Source organism: Enhydra lutris, unplaced genomic scaffold (genome assembly GCF_002288905.1).
Source record: "Enhydra lutris kenyoni isolate GAN:26980312 unplaced genomic scaffold, ASM228890v2 scaffoldscaffold58, whole genome shotgun sequence".
In the NCBI taxonomy this organism is placed as follows: domain Eukaryota; kingdom Metazoa; phylum Chordata; class Mammalia; order Carnivora; family Mustelidae; genus Enhydra; species Enhydra lutris.
This window is the reverse complement of record NW_019154142.1, coordinates 7,568,447-7,587,522: the sequence shown is the minus strand read 5'-3', so window position 1 is coordinate 7,587,522 and position 19,076 is coordinate 7,568,447. Positions and strand designations below refer to the sequence as shown.

Below are 19,076 nucleotides of genomic sequence, written 5' to 3'. Positions count from 1 at the left end.
GAAACAATAACCAACCTATTAAAAAGGTTATACAATTTTAAATCTTAAAAAATTGCAATTGCCTATTTTCAGTTAAGGTCAAGTCTCCACTATCTTTAAGTTAGTAATTCCTGGTTTTCTCACCTGGGACCTGCCTAGTTCCTGGCCTGGGCACTAGACCACCTCACTGACATTGTCATTAGATCAGAAAGTCTGTGAGGTCAGGCCCATATCCCTCTGGGTCACTGCTGGAGCCCCAGTTCCTGGCTCATTGACTGTCTCTCTTATGGAGCCAGAAATATCTCTTCAATGAATAAATGCGTGGACAAAATCCAGCACCAGGCCTTTAGGATAAACTGGATCTAGTTGGATTATTTCTGAAGTGCTGGAAGGAGATAAAATTTAAGGAGTAAATGTGAATCAAAGCAGAGGGAAGGAAGCCAACATCAGAGGAGTATCGAATGTACTTTGTTTTGGTGTTCCCCGGACGGATTTTTATGAGGCCAAAAACAAGAGATAAAAGGAAAGTTCAAGCCAGGGAGATCAGGAATTTCTCAGAAACTCAGGTTGTGAACGGGGCAAAGAAAAAAGCAGGGGTCCCAGATGTCCTTATTGTTGGTGCTGGCCGGTCATGCGATATATGGGCAGGTCCCCCAGCTTAAAGATTAGGCTTGGTCCCCAAAGAAATTTTCTTGAAACCAGACTCTTCCTGGGATGAGCTTAAGCCTGGGCTGGCTTTAAAATTTCAAAATAATTTGATAACAAAAACCTTTACAGGGAATTATACTGTAGTTAGAGACACCTTAGCTCAAGACCGCATTCCCCAAAATATCGTTTTAAATTTTTTTTAAAAACTTACATGGGGGGACTAATAAGGTTTTGTGGAAGGAGAAAAAAGGGTGAGTAAAACAAATGTTAAGCAGATATCTTTCTTGTCGCAATTCTCAGAGCCTTTAATGTGTTAATGGACATTAGAAGTCTCCAAAAGAGACTAATCTTAAAACTAATCTCTTAAGATTAGAATTCTGCAGGGTGCTTTTGGAAAATACTGATTTAGTGAGTCATCCCACCTTCCTGTTAAACACTCTTCTGCTAGAAGAAATTCCCCATCAATGTCAACACCTTTCTCTTTGGAGATCTTCATTTACTTTTTGTACAGCATGGCAAAAGCCCAAATGAAAGCTTAAAGACCTGAAATACATATTTTTCAGTAAGAAAGAAATAGTTTTCCTCCTAAGTTTTGGTGTTCTGCCTATTAGAGCCAGAATTGGTGTTACTCCTTTTTTATGAATAAACTAGCCCTTTAGGGACCATCATAAACAGAAAAATGTGACAAAACTGTTTTGGGAAAGAACACCAAGTTAGAAACACAATTTACAAAAATATAACTTTAAAAAATGCTTTTAAAATAAGACAACCACAAAAAAACTGAGATATAATGTGGTTTCATCATACATCTGAAAGTAGAATTACTCGTTATCTTCATAATCCCTAAGAGTACCATTTTATAATTTACCTGATGATTTGATTTTATGTCCTAGTGGCCCCAAAGGTGGTAATAAGTGCTTATAAAAGCCTTGACCAGAAAGTGCAGGCTGCTGACTTTTTTCCAGACATTTTCTCAAGAAAACTAGATTGTACCCCAGGTGGGCAGTGTCACTGAATCAATCACTTGTGCTTCCTGGAGGCTTTTATGATCAGAATTTACCTTTTCCTTCTCTTTGCAATACCAATTTTTTTCTTAGCCAATGACTAGAAAATATGCTCTGAAAGAAAACTAAAAATTGTAGAATTTTTCCTTCTTAAACAGTCAAAAGACAGTAGATTACCAATGTATTTATTCTTCATTTCACGCCAAATGTTTTCTCATCTCTCTTGCTTCCTTTTAATAGAAAATTTGTGAATAATATGAGATAAACACAACTAAGAGTGGAACGGGCCTTGTCATGTGTCGTTTAAGAAATGTTTACCTACTGGGGTGCCTGGGTAGCACAGTGGGTTAGGTGTCCAACTCTTGGTTTCAGCTCAGGGCCCTGATCTTAGGGTCGTGAGATTGAGCCCTGCATCTGGCTCTAAGCTTCCCACTGAGTCCCTTGAAAGTCTCTCTCCTTCTCCCTCTGCCCCTGCCCTCCCTCTAACAAGCACTCACTCACTCACTCACTCTCTCTCAAATAAATAAATAAATAAATAATCTTTAAAAAGAAGAAGAAGAAGAAGTGTCCACTACCACAGTTTGAAACAAACTTTTGGTTCCTATTGAAAAAATATTCATGGATTTTTCAAAAAATAAATGACCACACTAGGCCCAAATAAGAAATAGATGTTAATACTTGAAACAGCTTCTTATTGACCATCATCTACTTCTACACTCTGACAGGAGCTTCTCCTCCCTCTTGCATGAAGGAATTCAGCAATGAAGGCTGAGAGTGTGCTAAAGGTTGGTTGGAGAGGCCACACTGAGGAAGAGAAGACACTGGGCCTGCGAGATGAACTTGCCCACACCGCCCAGCAGATTGCCTTCTGCAGGGCTATCCTTGCAAAGCAGCGTAAGTGAGTGAGGGGTACTGAGCTCTGAGAGCTGCCCTTGATCCTGTGGGACTTGTTCCTAGAATTGCCCAGAGAGGCCATTTTTCATCAAAGTCTGAATGATGGCTGGATTACAGAGCTGTTGTAGCTCAGAGAGGGGATGTGCTGGTTATTTCTCTGCTTGCCTTCAAGATTCATTGAAAGGCTCCCCCTGGGCATGAGGAGCCAGTCCACCTCATTCTCCATCCTTCCCTGCCCTGCTCCATGCCCAAGGAAATGGATCCCCTCAGATGAGAGGGTGAGAGGAGAGAGTGATAAGGCCTTATTGTCTGCCCTCCCTGCTTAGGAGCCGTGTCTCTGTTGGCAGCCATGAAGTTCCACACCTATGTCTCCCCTAGGATGGCCCATTTCTCATGCTCTAGCTCTCACCAGGCTCCAATACCATTTTCCTCCCCTTACCCCTCCCGCCCTGGGGAAAATAATAGCTTCCTTCGAGTGTCAGACTCAAAATCCCTTACTCATTTCCTCAACCCTGGCTGCACCTCTCAAGGTAGCCCCTTTGTTCCAGTCTCTTCATCAAGCTATCCGGGGGTGAATTCTGTTTCCTGTGGGGAACCTGACTGATAAACCAACTGGCACTCATTTGCACAATGAAGCTGTTAAAAGAGATCTTGAGTTAATAAAACATATTTTCTTCACAGCTTCAGAGTATTGCTTAGGAGTATGGGTTCCGAAGTCAGGCGGATCCGTTCTTATTGCATGATTCTATAAATGCTTCCCCTTCCTAAATGTCAGTTTTCTTATCAAGAAAATGGAGATAAAACAGTAGTTAGCACATCAGATTGTTGTTAGATTGACATAATGTTTGTAAAATACTTAGCACAGTGCTTAAAACATCAAAGACTGTCAATAAGTTGGAGCTCTCCTTTTTATTAAGTATATTTCCATTTTCAAACTATCTGAGAATGCATCTTTATCTCTCTATTAATTGCTTAGCATTTCTTATTTATGAGATAAAGAGCCAAACACAATATAGAACACTATTATTATCTTGCCAGTTCGGACATTGGATTCTCAAGGGATTTGTACCTGTAGATTAAGGACCAATAGCAAAGAAAGAAAGGAGTTCCAAGCCTTGCCCTTGGTTACTTTTAGGAAGTAACATCGCTCCTACCAAGTCCCCCAAAACACATACCTAGTTTTTCACACCAGGCTACCACATATTCACCCCATCCTGGACGAGCAATATAATGCATTATCTTGTCCCTTAGCGCAAAACAGAATTTCTCTTTTCATCTGTTCACTTGAAATATACTGAATCAGTTGGTGTTGGTTTAACCGTGAATGACCCCAAACTCAGAATAATAGTAGTCTAAGCAAGATGAAAGCTTATTCTTCCTTCACATAAAATCTGAGTGGGCAGTCCTGAGGTGGTAGGGGGCCCCATGGTGTCAAGGACTCAGGCTCATTGCTCTGCCCTGCACAACCCTTGTCCTTTCTTTCAAGATGGCGCTCTAGCCATTACAGCCATATTCCAAGCAGCAGGATGGTGGGAAAGGGGAAAGATAAAGGACTTTGTGAAATAATAATAGTAAATACATATATTGGTCTCTGCTTCCTAGTTCCTGGCACAGAGCTCCTAGAACTCTTTTAATTTCCTAAGTAATAAGAGCACTAGGAGCATCTTTTGTTCTAATGTTTGGCCTTTGACTGTAGTTCAGAAACAAAATTGCTTGGAATTTCCTGGGTGTGTCTTTTGTTCTAATGAAATAACTCTTGGTGGTCTCCAGAATAGCTTCAGGATGGGAGCCGGTCACCAGAAAGATCAAACCATAATTACAAGCTTGGAATTTTCAATCCCACCCCCTCTTCTCTGGGAAGTTTTGGGAAGGGGCTAGAGATTGAGTTAGTAATTGCTCATACCTGCATGATGAAGCCTTCATAAAAATCTCCAAAGTACAGGGGATTCAGAGAGTTTCTGGGTTGGTAAACACACCAACATGTGGGGAGGGTGATGTACCCCAACCACACAGGCTGCACTTAAGACCCTGTACCTCTCCCATGTATCTCTTTATCTGACTGTTCATCTGTATTCTATATCATATTCTTAATTACATAATAAACTGATAAATATGTGTTTCCCTGAGTGAAGTCATTGTAGCAAATTATCAAACCCGAAAAGAAGGTTGGGAAAACCCCGGTTATATAGTCGGTCAGTCTGAAGTACAGGGAATAACACCAGACTTGTGATTGGCATCTGAAGTGAGAGATGGGGGGCAGTTTTGTGGAACAAAGCCCTTAACCTTTGGGACCTGACACTAACTCCAGGTAGTATGAAATCAAAAAGAAACCAGAAAGCTGTACTATCTCTTATTTTGCCCCACCTCAAGCTCTACTCAGATCACAACTTCCAAACCTGAGCAATCAGTAGATTTTGACTATTGAGATTCCCCGTCAAGAAGACTTTTGAGTAATGTGCAAATAAGATCAGAATACAAGAGTATTAACCTGGTAATGTGTTAAGTGGTCAGGAAAGAGAGAGAAGGGAGTTGACAACCAGTGAGCAGATACTGCAGCGCTAATGACAAGTGAGGTATACAGCGGGAATGGGAAGCAGGTGACAGGTTGAGATCTACTCCAAAGAACTCCGAAGTAGATTGCTTTCAGGGGACACAGTGGGAAGGGGTTTAAAGTCGGAATCTACCAATTTGTCATTCCAGGTAATTGCCTTCCAATGTTGTCTTTGTAGATACTCGTTCCTCTGCCACTCCGTAGGATTTTGGCAAGGCTGCCAAGTTGCAGGACTCTGCCTTTGGAACAGATGAGCAAGGACATGAGTGTGTGCATTAGTGATCAGGGCCACCAAGCGTAGACCCTTAGGTCCAATGATAGTACTTCATTCTCTTAGGTACAGTGATTGGTCCCCAGGGATGGGCAACATGTGACCCAGTCTGGGCCAGTTTGAGCCATTTTCTGAGACTTTTCAATTTGGAGCTGGAGGAGAAGGAGTGTAACTTTTTGGAAGTATGTGAATGAGGACCACCAGCAAGCTTTTTTTTTTTTTTTTTTTTTAACTTCATGGAGAGCACCTGTCTGTAGTGGGAAAGAATGATGGCAACATAGATAAGTGGACAAAGGGTGCACAGGGCAACCAGTTGAGTTCCTCAGTCCAGTCAAACTGGAAGTGACATCACTTCCTGGACTTTCCTGCTATGGAGTCCAATAAATCTCTTATGTGTAAGCTAATTTGAGTTGGGTTCTGCCACTTGTAATCAAAACGAGTGTGAAGGAAGGAAGGAAAGAAAGGAAAAAAGAAAGGAAGGAAGGAAGAAAGAAGGAAAGAAAGAAAGAAAGAAAGAAAGAGTATGCTCTTCCTATTAGAAATAGACTTAATAAACACTTAAGAGTTCACAGCAAATTCAATGAAATGAATGCTTAAGCATATTAGTGTCTAAGAAATATTTATTAGCGAACAATGGACAAATCAAAGGTGTTAGGAGAATGTCCAAGAAACCAGTTTTGGTCGTTTTTGTTTTTTTCCATTCTGACACTGGTAGTTTTTGCTTTTGAAATTTTAAGAGGAAGAAAAACAGATGTGTCAGTCAAGAGAGAAGGAATTGATTGAGAAGCAGTAAAAGGAGGTATGGGAACAGAGTGATGCAAAAGGCAATGTGGAGAGATGGCACGGTGTAGCCCTGGCTATAGTCTGGGAGTCAAGGGACATGGGTCCCAGCCCTGGCTTTGCCACTATAGTTCCATCTATTTGGGTAAGCCACTTTGACTAGTTGTAATTTCTACATCTGAAAAATAAGGAAGCCTGGAATAAAGGATGATGAAGGCCCCCTGGGTTCTTAACAGTTTAACATTCTAGTATAGCCCCTATTTCTGCCAGAAAAATGAAGGAGGCAGGGGAATAGGGTACTTCACTATTGGATTCACAGCTGTCCAGAGAATGACCTCAGGTTTCCCAAGAAGTCCAGCTTGGATGTCAGCTGTGCTGACACACTCACAACAGTCTCAGATCATCCCATGGGCAATTGAGGCTCTGGCTTTCCCTTGGAGGGGACAAAACATGGTCAACAATTATTGGGCTTGGGGTGGAAGTAGATCCAAGGCAGGGGGCCCTGTTTATAATTCATTAAATAATTCATCTAATTCCTTAGGCAGAGAGGGCAGGACCAACCTAGTCTCCCTCTTCTCTCCCCACCCTCTTCCTACCCACTGAGGAATCCTGACCCACACTAAATCCTATCCAGAGGAGCAAACCTAGAATCCATCCAACGTAGGAAGTGCAACCTGCTTGGCAGGGACCTGAGCAAACCAGTTTCACACAGGACAATTCAATAGCCTGCTATTATCACAGCGAGGGAGGCAGTGGGAGGGGCTGTCCGTCCCATCTATCACAGCGGTTTGAGGGGAGAAGGAGAAATAAGAATGGGCAGAAGAGGTAAATAAGCAAACAGGGAAAGGAAGCATTATAGAAGGTGCTCCTGCCCAAAAAATTGGGGCTGAAGGGTACTCTGTGAGAAGAAAGGAGTTTTCTTCTAATTCTTTTAAACTGTTTTCTCCATCTCCACCAAAATGGTCAGGAAGATGTCTCTCAGTTCTTAGGGTTCTGAAAGGACTTGGTACACAGTAGGTGCTTAATAAATACTGAGTGAAAAAAAAATCAATGAATAGGTGGACAAATCTGTTTGTCTCCATGTTCACTCTCTGCAATATGCTCCATGGAAGAGAAGACATGAGAAGGACAGGGGACCCTTGAAGGCTCGGCTGGGGCTGGTAGTTCCCAATGTGGATATCCAGGCAGAGTCATAATGGGTCACATCACACAGGGGGTGTTTCCTTCAATCAATGAGCAATTGTTAAAAAAACATGCCGCTTTGGGCCCAGGCCCACGTAGATGCTAGTCTTGAACTTCTCCTAACCAAAGGGACAGTGTTAGCCTGTATAGAACAATGATAAGAACCATATAAATTGATAAATAGCCTTATGTAGGGAGAACTATAATTGCAATTAAACATCAAGAGAGATGAGTGGGGGCTGGAACAGCCTAGAAAAACTCCATTGAAGTGGGATTTGACCTTGATGCAGAGAACAGGTGAATGTTCATTGACTTGGGAGGAACTTGGATTAACACTCTGAACTCTGATCCCATCTGAGTCATCACAGTGTTATTTTCCAGCTGCACGGCCAAGCCCCCTTCCAATTTGCCTACCATAGTCTGCGTGGCAGGCGAGATTTCCATCACCATTGGAGCAGAGGGGGGCCTCACAAAGAGCAGTGCAATTTGAGTGCTGATGAGGCCAACAGGTTTGATTCTGAAGTTTATTATTGCTGCCAGCCTCTAACCTAGACATAAAAATTTGCTGCTTCAAATGTTCCATCAGGAGAATCGGCTGGGGAGCACTAATCCTAAGTGAAACCATCTTGATTACAAAGGAAGAAACGACAACACCATATCGTTTAACTGCTGAACTTTACAATGAAACACAAAACGGCATTAAAGTTCTCTGCCTGTAATGCCATGGTTTAAGCAGTTAATCTTATTTTAGCTGAATGGCATGTTCATTACAGCAAATAAGTAGGTAATATGTGGGATTACTGAAAGGAAAGATAAATTAAGCCAGTTATGGGCATCATGTTGATTTTTTTTTTTAACTGTCTGGTTTAACTTGGTATTTTTCAACAGTCAGATCTAATATATACTCATCTAGCAGAGATTAAGTAGATGGGACCCTTGCCCAGAAAAGGTATTATATACAACTTAAGATGCTAGTTTTAAGGGCAGCAATCCATGATACTCAGAACTGCCTCCAGCCTAGAATCTTCAAGGCTTAACCTAGAAGGTTCCTGAATGGTACAATAGCAGTTCTCTCTTTCCATTAAATATGTTTTCACCATTTATGCTTCTCCAGGGCAGCTGAAGGACTTTTCTTTAAGGTCTCAAATATCCTTCTGGGTAGAACTGCTACGAAGACATCTTCCAACATAATGTATAGTGCAGGAATGCATTTCATCTCATTTACATGTGTTTTCCTCAAGCAAGTATTACTCTTCCTCCAAATGCCATTCACTGAACTAGGAGGACGAGAGGAAAGGGAGATATATAGTCCCGGAACTGGGGAAGATTACAATTGAGTCAGGAGAGGAGGAATAATAGTCACCAATATAAGGCCCCTAGGAAACCATGGGAGAGGGTGTTCAATTGAGTGCCAGTTGCACAGCGCCATCCATAAGGGGAAAAAACGAGTACCTACTGAATGATATGACGTACTGGATATTGGGCATTGGACTGTATTGGTATACTTACTCTCATTTAATTTGCACAATAATCTTGTGAGGGCAGTATTACTACCTCCCATTTTCACAGCCCTCCCAAAGTGAAGGCTCAGAGAAGAAAATTGCTTGCCCAAGTAAGGGGGAAAACGGGAGTTTAAACCCAGGTCTGATTGATCCTAAAGCCCTTGCTTTTTCTTTCATGGCAAGCTGCTTCCTTAAGAAATATGAAGAGTCAAGAGCAGAAGAAAATCCTAAAAGATGGAATGAAAGGAATGGAATTGGATCCGAGTCAGAATGTGTCTTCAGTCCAACTTAAAAACCACAAAGTTCTTGACCAGTACCTAGTTGACAATCCATTCTACTTCCAGGAATGGCCTAAAGAAATAAACTTTTCAGATAATGCAAAGACCTTAAAACATTTTGACTCCAAAAATAATCCCCTCTTGAATTTTATGCCATTGTTCTGTTTTTATTCTATTCATTCTCTCATATAGATTAATGAATAGACATCCCAAAGAATATTTTTATTGTATGCAGTCATTATTATTTAAATTTATCCATATATTTTACCCTTTACATCAATCTTATCTTCCAATACCTCTGAGTTTCCATCTAGGTTCACTTTATTTCTGTCTGAAGAACTGTTTTTAGTATTTCCTTGAATATGTAGGCCTGCTTGTGAGAATTTTCTGTTCTTATGTCCAGATGTGCCATTATTTTCCCTTTTAATTTTGAAGAATATTTTTGGCTGGGCAGATAACTCTCAATTGTTAGTTACTTTCTTTTAGCACTTTGAAAATACTCTATTTGTCTTTCTGGCTTTATTTCTTTTGAGAAACAAGCAATAAGTTTAATTGTTGCTCTTTTAAGGGTAACTTACCTTTTCTCTAGCTGTTTTATAAGATTTTCTCTTTGGTTTTCATTTGCTATGAATGTGACTAGGTTTTTTTGGTTTATTTTAAATTCTGTTCAGGCTTCTTAATTTGTTACATTTTTCACCAGTTTTGAAAATTCTCAGCTATTATCTTTTCAAAAATTGCTTCCATCCCATTTTCTTTCTCCTTTGCTTCAGGGAATCTTAATCACATTTATATTAAATCTTCTTAATGCATCCCTTATACCTCTTATTCACCCCCTACCCGATCTGTATTTCCAAACTTTTCTCTAAGTTTCCTTCTGGAGAAACTCTTATAACTTACTTTGAATTAACTTTTTTACAATGCCTTATTTGCCATAAAACCCTTCTATTAAGTTAATTTCAGCTACCATATTTTTTTATTTGGGATTTGGTTCCTTTTTATTGCTTTTATAATTGTCAATCTTGTCTTTTGTTTTACCTCTTTAACTTTTGCTTTCTTGAAAACAAAACTATTTCATTAAAAAAAAAAGTAGGCTCTGAGAACAGAAGTTTAGTCCATTCAGGACCTCAGTGTCCTAGTGGTAATTCTGTCCTTCTCAATGGTGTGGACAATGAATCTCATGCCTAACAGTGCATCCCGATCCATAGTGTTAGCATGGTTTGTGAGATGGTTTCAAACAAGTGTTCTAGATCCATGTCAGGCCCCGAGGGATTCACACATCACATACATTTATTTGGAGCAGGCGCCACTGATCACAATGTTGTCAGCCACCATGGGGCAGCAGATAAGGTCTGGAGAGCAAATGAGGCACTTCAGGTTCTTTAGGTCCAACCCAGTGATGTCTGGCTCTGTGTAGTAGGGGCCAATCCATCTCTCATACAAGACGTTGGCCACCATGCCCAGGGAGGTATAAGACTTGATCTGCTGACCTTCCTTCAGTTCATACAGGTTTAGCTGGAACTTGAGGTGCTGGGCAACAGTCTGGACATTGGTGGTGAGCCTAGCCAGGCCTATGTACAGCCAATCACCTATGGGAAAGATCTTCTGGAAGTCCATGGTCACCACCTGTGATTAGATGCCAAAGCACCTTTCGGCAGCAATGACCACACAGTTCTTCCCTTTCATTGTCATGATGTCCCCTCCATTATAGGACATACTAGACATGATTGCAGTGTACTTGGACCTCCTATCGCCACAATTCCAGTCAACTGGCTAAGGCCCTCACTGCCTGTTTTACCTCTTTGGATGTATTAAACTACTGAGCAATTTGCTGTCCAGTAAAATCTTAGAGTTGACAACAAAGAAGCAATCAATGAGTTCTAGCCCTACTTATGATACAGAAAGCCTTAAGCACTGCTCCTACAAACTGTTTTGCTTTGTGCAGAGTACAGGAGGAAGAGAAGTAGCCAAAAAAAGTAAGAAGGAAAAAACTGATATGTAAACAAAAGCTTAAAGCTTAAAGACCAAGTGTGAGTTGGTATGACAACTTGGACTCTCCAGGGGCCATGGATACAAGGGAGTTTGCCCCATTTGCCAGCACTTTCCATAGTCCTCCCTGGGTGTTTGTAAGAAAGACTGGGGGGGCAGATCAAAAGGATTAAAAGAGTCTTCCTTTGGTGAGATGAGCAGATGACAACCAGATTATCACTAGGAGAGAGGCATACAAAGAAATTCTCCCATACAAAGAAAAAGCCATTTGCCACTAGAGGAGTGTACAAAACCTTCCTGTCCCCTGGTGCCAAGAAAAGTTTGGCTGTGGTGGAGGAGGAGTTAAAGAAAAAGCCATCAGATGCTGAAGGAAGGCAGGAAACCCACCTGTCCCCAGGATCCTTCACTGATACAGAGCAGAGGTCTGGTGCCAGTGAGACAGGGACAGAAAACTCATTCCCATTTAAGACCTCACCCCATTACAATGCAGAGTCTAATTGCCATGGAGAGAGAGAGAGGCTCACCCTAAAACTCAAGAGCCCAGGACCTGCATGAGACTGCCTGCCCCAACCATAAGCCTTGCACAAAGAAACCAGCAACAGAATTCTACAGCTGAGGGAGGGATATGACCATGGAGAGAGATCCCATTTGTTGCACATGTATGTCTGCTGAAAGCTGAAGGTGAAGTAGGAACACCAAGAAAAACTCTCTGGCATTCCAGGCCACACACGAAACACAAAGTAGCAGCAGTCTACCACTGGAGGAATTTGAAGCCTATCATATACTGAAGGTAATGATATTAACCTATAAAACCTAAATCCAAATCAACTACTGGTAGGAGACATTCAGTTCACTCCATACTAAAAGTCTGATAGAAAGGTTTGCCTATGTGCAGGTATGAGTACTTTTTATCTCAGTTTCTTTTTTTTTAATTTTTAAAGATTTTATTTATTTGTCAGAGATAGAGGACACAAGAAGGGAGAGCTCTAAGCAGAGGGAGAAGCAGGCTCCCTACTGAGCAAGGAGACCAATGTGGGACTCAATCCCAGGACCCTGGGATTATGACCTGAGCCAAAGGCAGACACTTAACTGACTGAGCCACATAGGTGGCTCTTTATCTTAATTTTTACTGTTCTTTTCCATGCAATGTCTGGCATTTAACCAAAAATTATAAGACAAATTAAAAATCAAGAAGAAAATGACAATAATATTGTCAAGGGATAAAGTAGTCAACAGAACAAGATCCAGAGATGGCCCGGATATTGACACTATCCAACAGGAACTTTAAAATACTAAACAATCTGGGGCACCTTGGTGGCTCAGTCAGTTGAGCAGCCAGCTCTTGGTTTCAGCTCAGGTCATGATGTTAGGGTCCTGGGATCAAGCCCTGCATGGGGCTCCCTGCTCAGTGGGGAGTCTGCTTGAGGATTCTCTCTGCCCCTCCCCCCACTTGTGTTTGTGCTCTTTCTCTCAAATAAATACATCTTTAAAAACAAATAAAATACTGGGGTGCCTGTGTGCCAAATCGTCTTGGTGTCAGTTGAGCAACTGCCTCTTGACTTCAGCTCAGGTCATGATCTCAGAATCATGAAACTGAGCCCCATGTCAGGCTTCATTCTTAGCAGGGATTCTGCTTGAGATTCTTTCCCTCTCCCTCTCCTTCTGCCACTCCCCTGTTCATTTTCTCTCTCTCTCAAATAAATAAAATCTTTAAAAAAAAAAAAAGGAATGATCTAAACTGAAACGCAAAGCAAAAGTCAGAGTGAATATAACAGAAGAGTGCATCCAATAAAGCTGCGAGGCAATATCACATCACCTAACAAATCTAATTGGAATCCCAGAAGGCAATGAGAGAGAGAAGAGGGCAGAAGTATATTTGATAGTAGAATGGCTGAGAATTTTCCAAAATTAATGAAAGACAACAAAAAGATCTAAGAGGCTCAGATAATGCCAAGGAGAATACATAGGAAAATATACCTAGACATATCATAGTAAAACTGCTAAAAATCAAAAATTAAGAGGAAATCTTGAAGGTAGCCAGAAAACAGTAAAAATATTATACATAGAAGAATAAATGTAAGAATTATAGCATACCTCTCACTAGAAACTTTGCAGTCCTGAAGGCAGAGGACTGATTTCTTTAAAGTACTGGCAAACTTACACTTCACCACACTCCTATCAGGTCACTTGAATTTTTGTTGTTGGTGAAACTAATTGGGGCAAATAAAACTGGTGGCACTATGGAAACAAGAGTAGTTGATAGGGCTTAGATCCAAGGAGCTGGGTGGCCTTGAGAGCTAGAAGTGATATGGATATGCCTCATGAAATCAGGCCATCAATAAGCAAGGGTCCCACCCCCAAAAAGGGTTTTCCAGAGCCTGGCCAGGTCAGAGATTACATTCTCTAAATCACTTCCAGCATGGTGGGGTTGGTTACAAGAGCAATTTCTGTAGCCATCCAAGCACCTATCCCTGGTGTTTCAAAGACACAGAATGAGTGGTGCAGATTTGGTGACAATAGCCAACCTACAAAGGATAGTTCCTGTGACTCCCTAACTGGGTATTAGGAGACAGGGAAAAAAAGGAACAGAGAATCTCCAGATGAAGAGAACATAAACTTAGGAGGAACAGCCAAAGAAGCTAAACAACCATTTCATGCTGCTGCTGAGATGTGAGTTGATGCAAGAAGTCCTCAGAGGATGGTGAACTAAGTGTGCCAAGCAGTGTAATTTCAAGCAGTTTTAGCCCTCTGTGGATATGAATATCCATCCTTCATGGATATGAATGGGATATCTATTCCCACCTAATACTACCCACTGAATTTGCCATGCACATACAGTTTCAAGACAAGGGACTCCCAGTGCTCCTTTTCCATACAGCTTTCCATCCCTAGGTCCCTCCTGTATAAACATTTGAGAATCACAGGGTGAAGGTGCAAGGGGAGAGATTAAATCTGGAGATTCTACTTGCTCACTCACACTCTTTACATCCTGTGCTAGCTGTTTGCCCACACCACAGTTATCAATTCTCCAAACCCATAGGAGAAAAGCAATGAGAGAAAGCATGTGTATATGTGTCAGGGTGGGGCAGGGAGGGTAAGGTGGGAAATGCTGGATTTGGGCTGGTAAGAGTTCCTGAGTTGTACAAAAAACACTGCCTTATTTAGTGAAGAACAGCCAAGATACGATGAGGATTTGGATTTTAAAAGGTCAAGGTCAAGCCCTTTATATGTCAGCCCCTATTACATTACTGGCAACAGCACTTCAAATGAATGTAGAAAATGAGGTACTAATAGCAGAGAGAAAAGGGAAGCTGTAACTTCCCCTTTGGAAACAGGGATCACCGTTGTGAGTGCCTGCCTCTGAAAATAACACATTCCGGTGACCAGAAAACCTCCAAACTTCTTCTGATTACTCTCCTGCTTCAGAAGTCAAAACAGGATAAGCTAATAATTTTCAATCCTATCTACATTCTAGTTGTCTACAATTATTCCAGATAATTGAACTGTTTTTCACTTCCAACGCATTGGGCAAATCTTTTGGATACCAATTCTGGCACTTAGGTAAGACACTGGACGATTTGCTAAAATACCTGGCTAAAACGGGCTTATCATTCCTTTTAAAGGTTTGAAATATTTTTATTGCATTTGGGTACCGGGATTTTTTTTTTTTTAATGCATTTGTTTATCACAGGAAAAGGCGATTTTAAAAATTATTATTGAGGGGCGCCTGGGTGGCTCAGTGGGTTAAGCCGCTGCCTTCGGCTCGGGTCATGATCTCAGGGTCCTGGGATCGAGCCCCGCGTCTGGCTCTCTGCTCAGCAGGGAGCCTGCTTCCTCCTCTCTCTCTGCCTGCCTCTCTGCCTGCTTGTGATCTCTCTCTGTGAAATAAATGAATAAAATCTTTAAAAAAAAAATTATTATTGAAAACCTCCCTACTTTAAGCACAAGTCAGGTCATATTATCTTTTAAAAGCTCTCTTTAGTTTCAAGGAGACAAAGAAAATTTCTGGTTATTAAGTTTGTTACATGTATGACTAATATTTATTATGCCCAATGTAATAGTTTAAAACAAGCAAATTTTAGTGGAGTTGTAACTTTTATGTGCTAGATGTATAACTCAGCATAGGCTTAAGTCCTTTTTATAATCAATACAATCATTTTGGGGAATTTTTACAAGATAAGCCGAGTAGAAAAACATTTGATTAGGTATTTCAAATCTCAATTTTAAAACTATCAAACAATGGCTCAGTCATAAATAAGGAGTTCTATGATGTTCTGCTTCCTTAGTTAAGAAAGAGGAAATAAATGATACACTTTTTAGGGACGCCTGGGTGGCTCAGTTGGTTAAGCAGCTGCCTTCGGCTCAGGTCATGATCCCAGCGTCCTGGGAACGAGTCCCACATCGGGCTCCTTGCTCTGCAGGGAGCCTGCTTCTCCCTCTGCCTCTGCCTGCCATTCTGTCTGCCTGTGCTCGCTCGCTCTCCCTCTCTCTCTCTGATAAATAAATTAAAAAATCTTTAAAAAATAATGATACACTTTTTAGAGGGAATCCATGCAGTGGACAGATTAAATCAAGTGATCTTTAGGGATCCATTTGGCTCTAGGAGTCTATGACCAGATGACCTCTAAGGTTTCTTCTAGCTCGGAAAACAATGTACTTGGAATGTAATTTTTTTCTATCTGCAACTGTTACAAAGGTTACTAGTGTAATTTTGCTTTCTTAATTCATTGCTGCTGATGTCTATTATTTATACAATGTCAAGTCTCTGGTCAGGAAAGCAACCCCAACTGTATATAATGTTCTGGGAAAACATTTCACTTTATAAGGAGTACGCTGCAGTAGAATTAGAGCCCATCCATGAAACATCAGAAAATGCCGTCCCATTAGAAGTAATATTTACCAACTAATCTCTGGTGTTACTGATTTAGAGTTACTTTAGGATAGCTGATGCTAGTTCAACCTCTCAAATCCAACAAAAAAATAATCCACAAGCACATTTTTATTTACAACAAAATTATTAGACGGTACTTTTAAGATTTTATTTATTTATTTGACAGACAGAAATCACAAGTAGGCAGAGAAGCAGGCAGAGAGGGAAGCAGGCTCCCTGGTGAGCAGAGAGCCTGATGCAGGGCTCGATCCCAGGACCCTGGGATCATGACCTCAGCTGAGGGCAGAGGCTTTAACCCACTGAGCCACCCAGGCACCCCTAGATGGTACTTTTAAAGTAGGCACTTAAACTCAATGCCTGAAAAACTGAAATGTGATGTTCAATTATATCTGAAGTTTTAAAAATGCATTTAAAAATCAAATATGGCTTGGGACGCCTGGGTGGGTCCATCAGTTAAGCATCTGAATCTTGATTTTTTGGCTCAGATCACGATCACGGAGTTGTGAGATCATGCCTTGCATTGGGCTCCATGCTGAGTGTGGAGCCTGCTTAGGATTCGCTCCCTCCTCCCTTCTCTTCCCCTCCCAACCCCCTTGCTCTCTTTCTCTCTAAAAAAAAACAAAACAAAACGAAAAAAAAAAAAACATAAAAAAAAAACAAATATGGCACTGCAATTTCCTTAAATTACTTCCTTTATTTCAAAGTGTCAAAAAGCTAAAGATGATCTTATGCACACACATAAGCAATGTGTCTCAGAATTCGAAACTACGCAAAGAATTTTTCAGTATCACCTAAAAATGAAGTATCTACACACTTTAGTGTAATGCTTAATACTTACTTTTGAAATCTATTGCTGATGCTACTTCTAAAGACCAACGACTCAACCAGAAAAATAGTAAAGGTTGTTTTTTCTTTTCTAAAGTGCTTATTAGCAACCATATCCAAAAGCAATGGTTTTTAGAAACACATAACATTGAAAGGTGATCAAAGAGTCACTAATTACAGATTCAAATATGCCAGTTTGTAACTCTGCATATGTAAACTGGTTTTATCTGCATTAATGAAAGATTGCTTTCAATGGCCCTCAACTCTATGCTTCAAATCAAGACACTGCTATTAGTATCAACAGCATGAACAGCGACAGTGGAATAAACCCCAGCACATTTTAAGTGGATCACAGCAGACTAGAAAACCTGTAACAGCTTCTGGATATGTTATATATCCAAAGATGAGCCTTCTTGCTCACTCTGCATATACAGTAAACATGAAAAAAATTCAAAACTTTCTTACCTCATTATAGAGCAGTTATAGTATACAAAGGGATTAAAATTCTTCTACTATTTAACCTAACTCTTACTTCTATATAGAGCAGACTTCATTCTCTCAACATTTAAAACAAAGCCTATTTTCACCAAGCAAGCAAGCAGGAATTAACAAATGAAATACCTAGCACTAAAAACCTGAGGAAAAAAGTTATGCCCAATTCTGAAATGAAGCTTTTTTTAAAGAAAGTTTGATTTAAACATTCCAAAATAGAATTTGCTTTCCAACAGTGAAACATCTGACTTCATTTCCATCATGTCACATTTATCTGTTTAAATAACTTAGAAAAAAAATAAACATCTTATCCTAAATGCTTTCTGTATCAGACTCTCATCTTAACTCATGCCCTCAACATGAACCATTCAACAGTTTTATGGTGAGCGTCCCCTCAGGTCCTTCCCTATCTATTTTCTGAGCCTTAAGTTTTTTTTACCCCTCCTTTCTTTCCCCTCAAAAAATCTTCATATAACCCAAGAGAAACTTGATTTTTTAAAAAAATCACAACTTAAATATATTGTGATAATGCTACATTTGATTTAAAGTAGTAATAAATTATAAATTGCTAAATAGCTTCATGTAATTCACAATGCAAATCCCTAGTAGAAAAAGAATCCATCTTGCCCTGAATATAATACAGCAGTCCAGTGATTTCAAATTACTTATGAAATAAAGACAAAAATAAGGCGCAAAATACTATTTATAAAAGTTAAGTAAGAAACCAGTTACCATATATCTTTTTACAAAGATAAATGTAATGTGCCTTCCTGCTTCTAAAAATTGCTAGGGAGGTTTATAATTAGTGGTTTCAAAAGTAACTTTAAGGAAACTAGAGATTGAGTCACATATTATTTATAATATATATGATATTAAATATATATGTAACAATAATACTGCAATGGTGAATTTAATCTTTGGACCGGCTACTTTTGGCAAGTATATTTCTTTTTCCAAAGTCTTTGCTATAACTGATTAATTTTTAAATGTTAGTTTTCAAAAACTCTGCTACTTAAGTACTACATTTATAAGGAGATACTAGAAGTCTCAAAGAGTAATAATATGCCTACAAAATAAAATGAAGATTGTTCTTGCACCTTATGTTATTATAACAAATACACTTTAAAATAGATGACATTGCTAGGCCTGGATATTAAAAATACCCAAACCCTTAAAAAGGGGATGGAAAAGGAAAGAAAAATGGAAAATTCTTATTTAAAAATAAATCTGAAGTTCTTGCATTTCTTAGGAACTTGACTTGTCAAAATCAGTTTATCTTCTTTCGGACCAAGCTGTATCTTCCACCATTCATCTATGGAACGTGATGTTAATTCTCCGTTTTGTAGATTTCAGTTTGAATTTTCTTGAATGTTTGCAAAGCTGGTACTGGACTTGAGACGTTTGGCTAGATAAATCAGAAGTATTATATTTTAAGCATAAATTATCCAAACATAATTATTATTTTTGTGTACACTATAGTATTCACTTATTAACTCTATGTTTGATTCAAAATAGATGATTTTCAATAGAAAATGGAATCAATTTTCTAAGAATCAAAGCCTAAGCCTATTTTCTTCTACCAACCTCAAAAAACATAACTTTGCTTGAAGCCATATATGCCTTTGTTAGAAGCAGTACCAAATAAAACAGACATAATTTATATCATCCTGAATATTATAATCTCAAATACATAATGCAGCTAAGAGTACTCTACTTAAAAAACTGGAAGTGCTGGGGCGCCTGGGTGGCTCAGTGGGTTAAAGCCTCTGCCTTCAGCTCAGGTCATGATCCCA

The 19,076-nt window shown here is 39.9% G+C and overlaps 1 protein-coding gene and 1 pseudogene across 1 annotated transcript in view; both read right to left on the bottom strand.

The window, feature by feature from the left end:
- Positions 1–10,196: 10,196 nt before the first annotated feature.
- LOC111158340 lies at positions 10,197–10,811 on the bottom strand (annotated as a pseudogene).
- Positions 10,812–17,968: 7,157 nt separating this feature from the next.
- Positions 17,969–19,076, bottom strand: part of LOC111158267 (osteopetrosis associated transmembrane protein 1) — a 33,461-nt gene continuing 32,353 nt past the window's right edge. Inside the window, exon 6 of the mRNA XM_022520188.1 lies at positions 17,969–18,688. Coding sequence (XP_022375896.1) covers positions 18,633–18,688 — 56 coding nt within the window. The 3' untranslated portion in view covers positions 17,969–18,632. The remainder of the gene's footprint in view (positions 18,689–19,076) is intronic.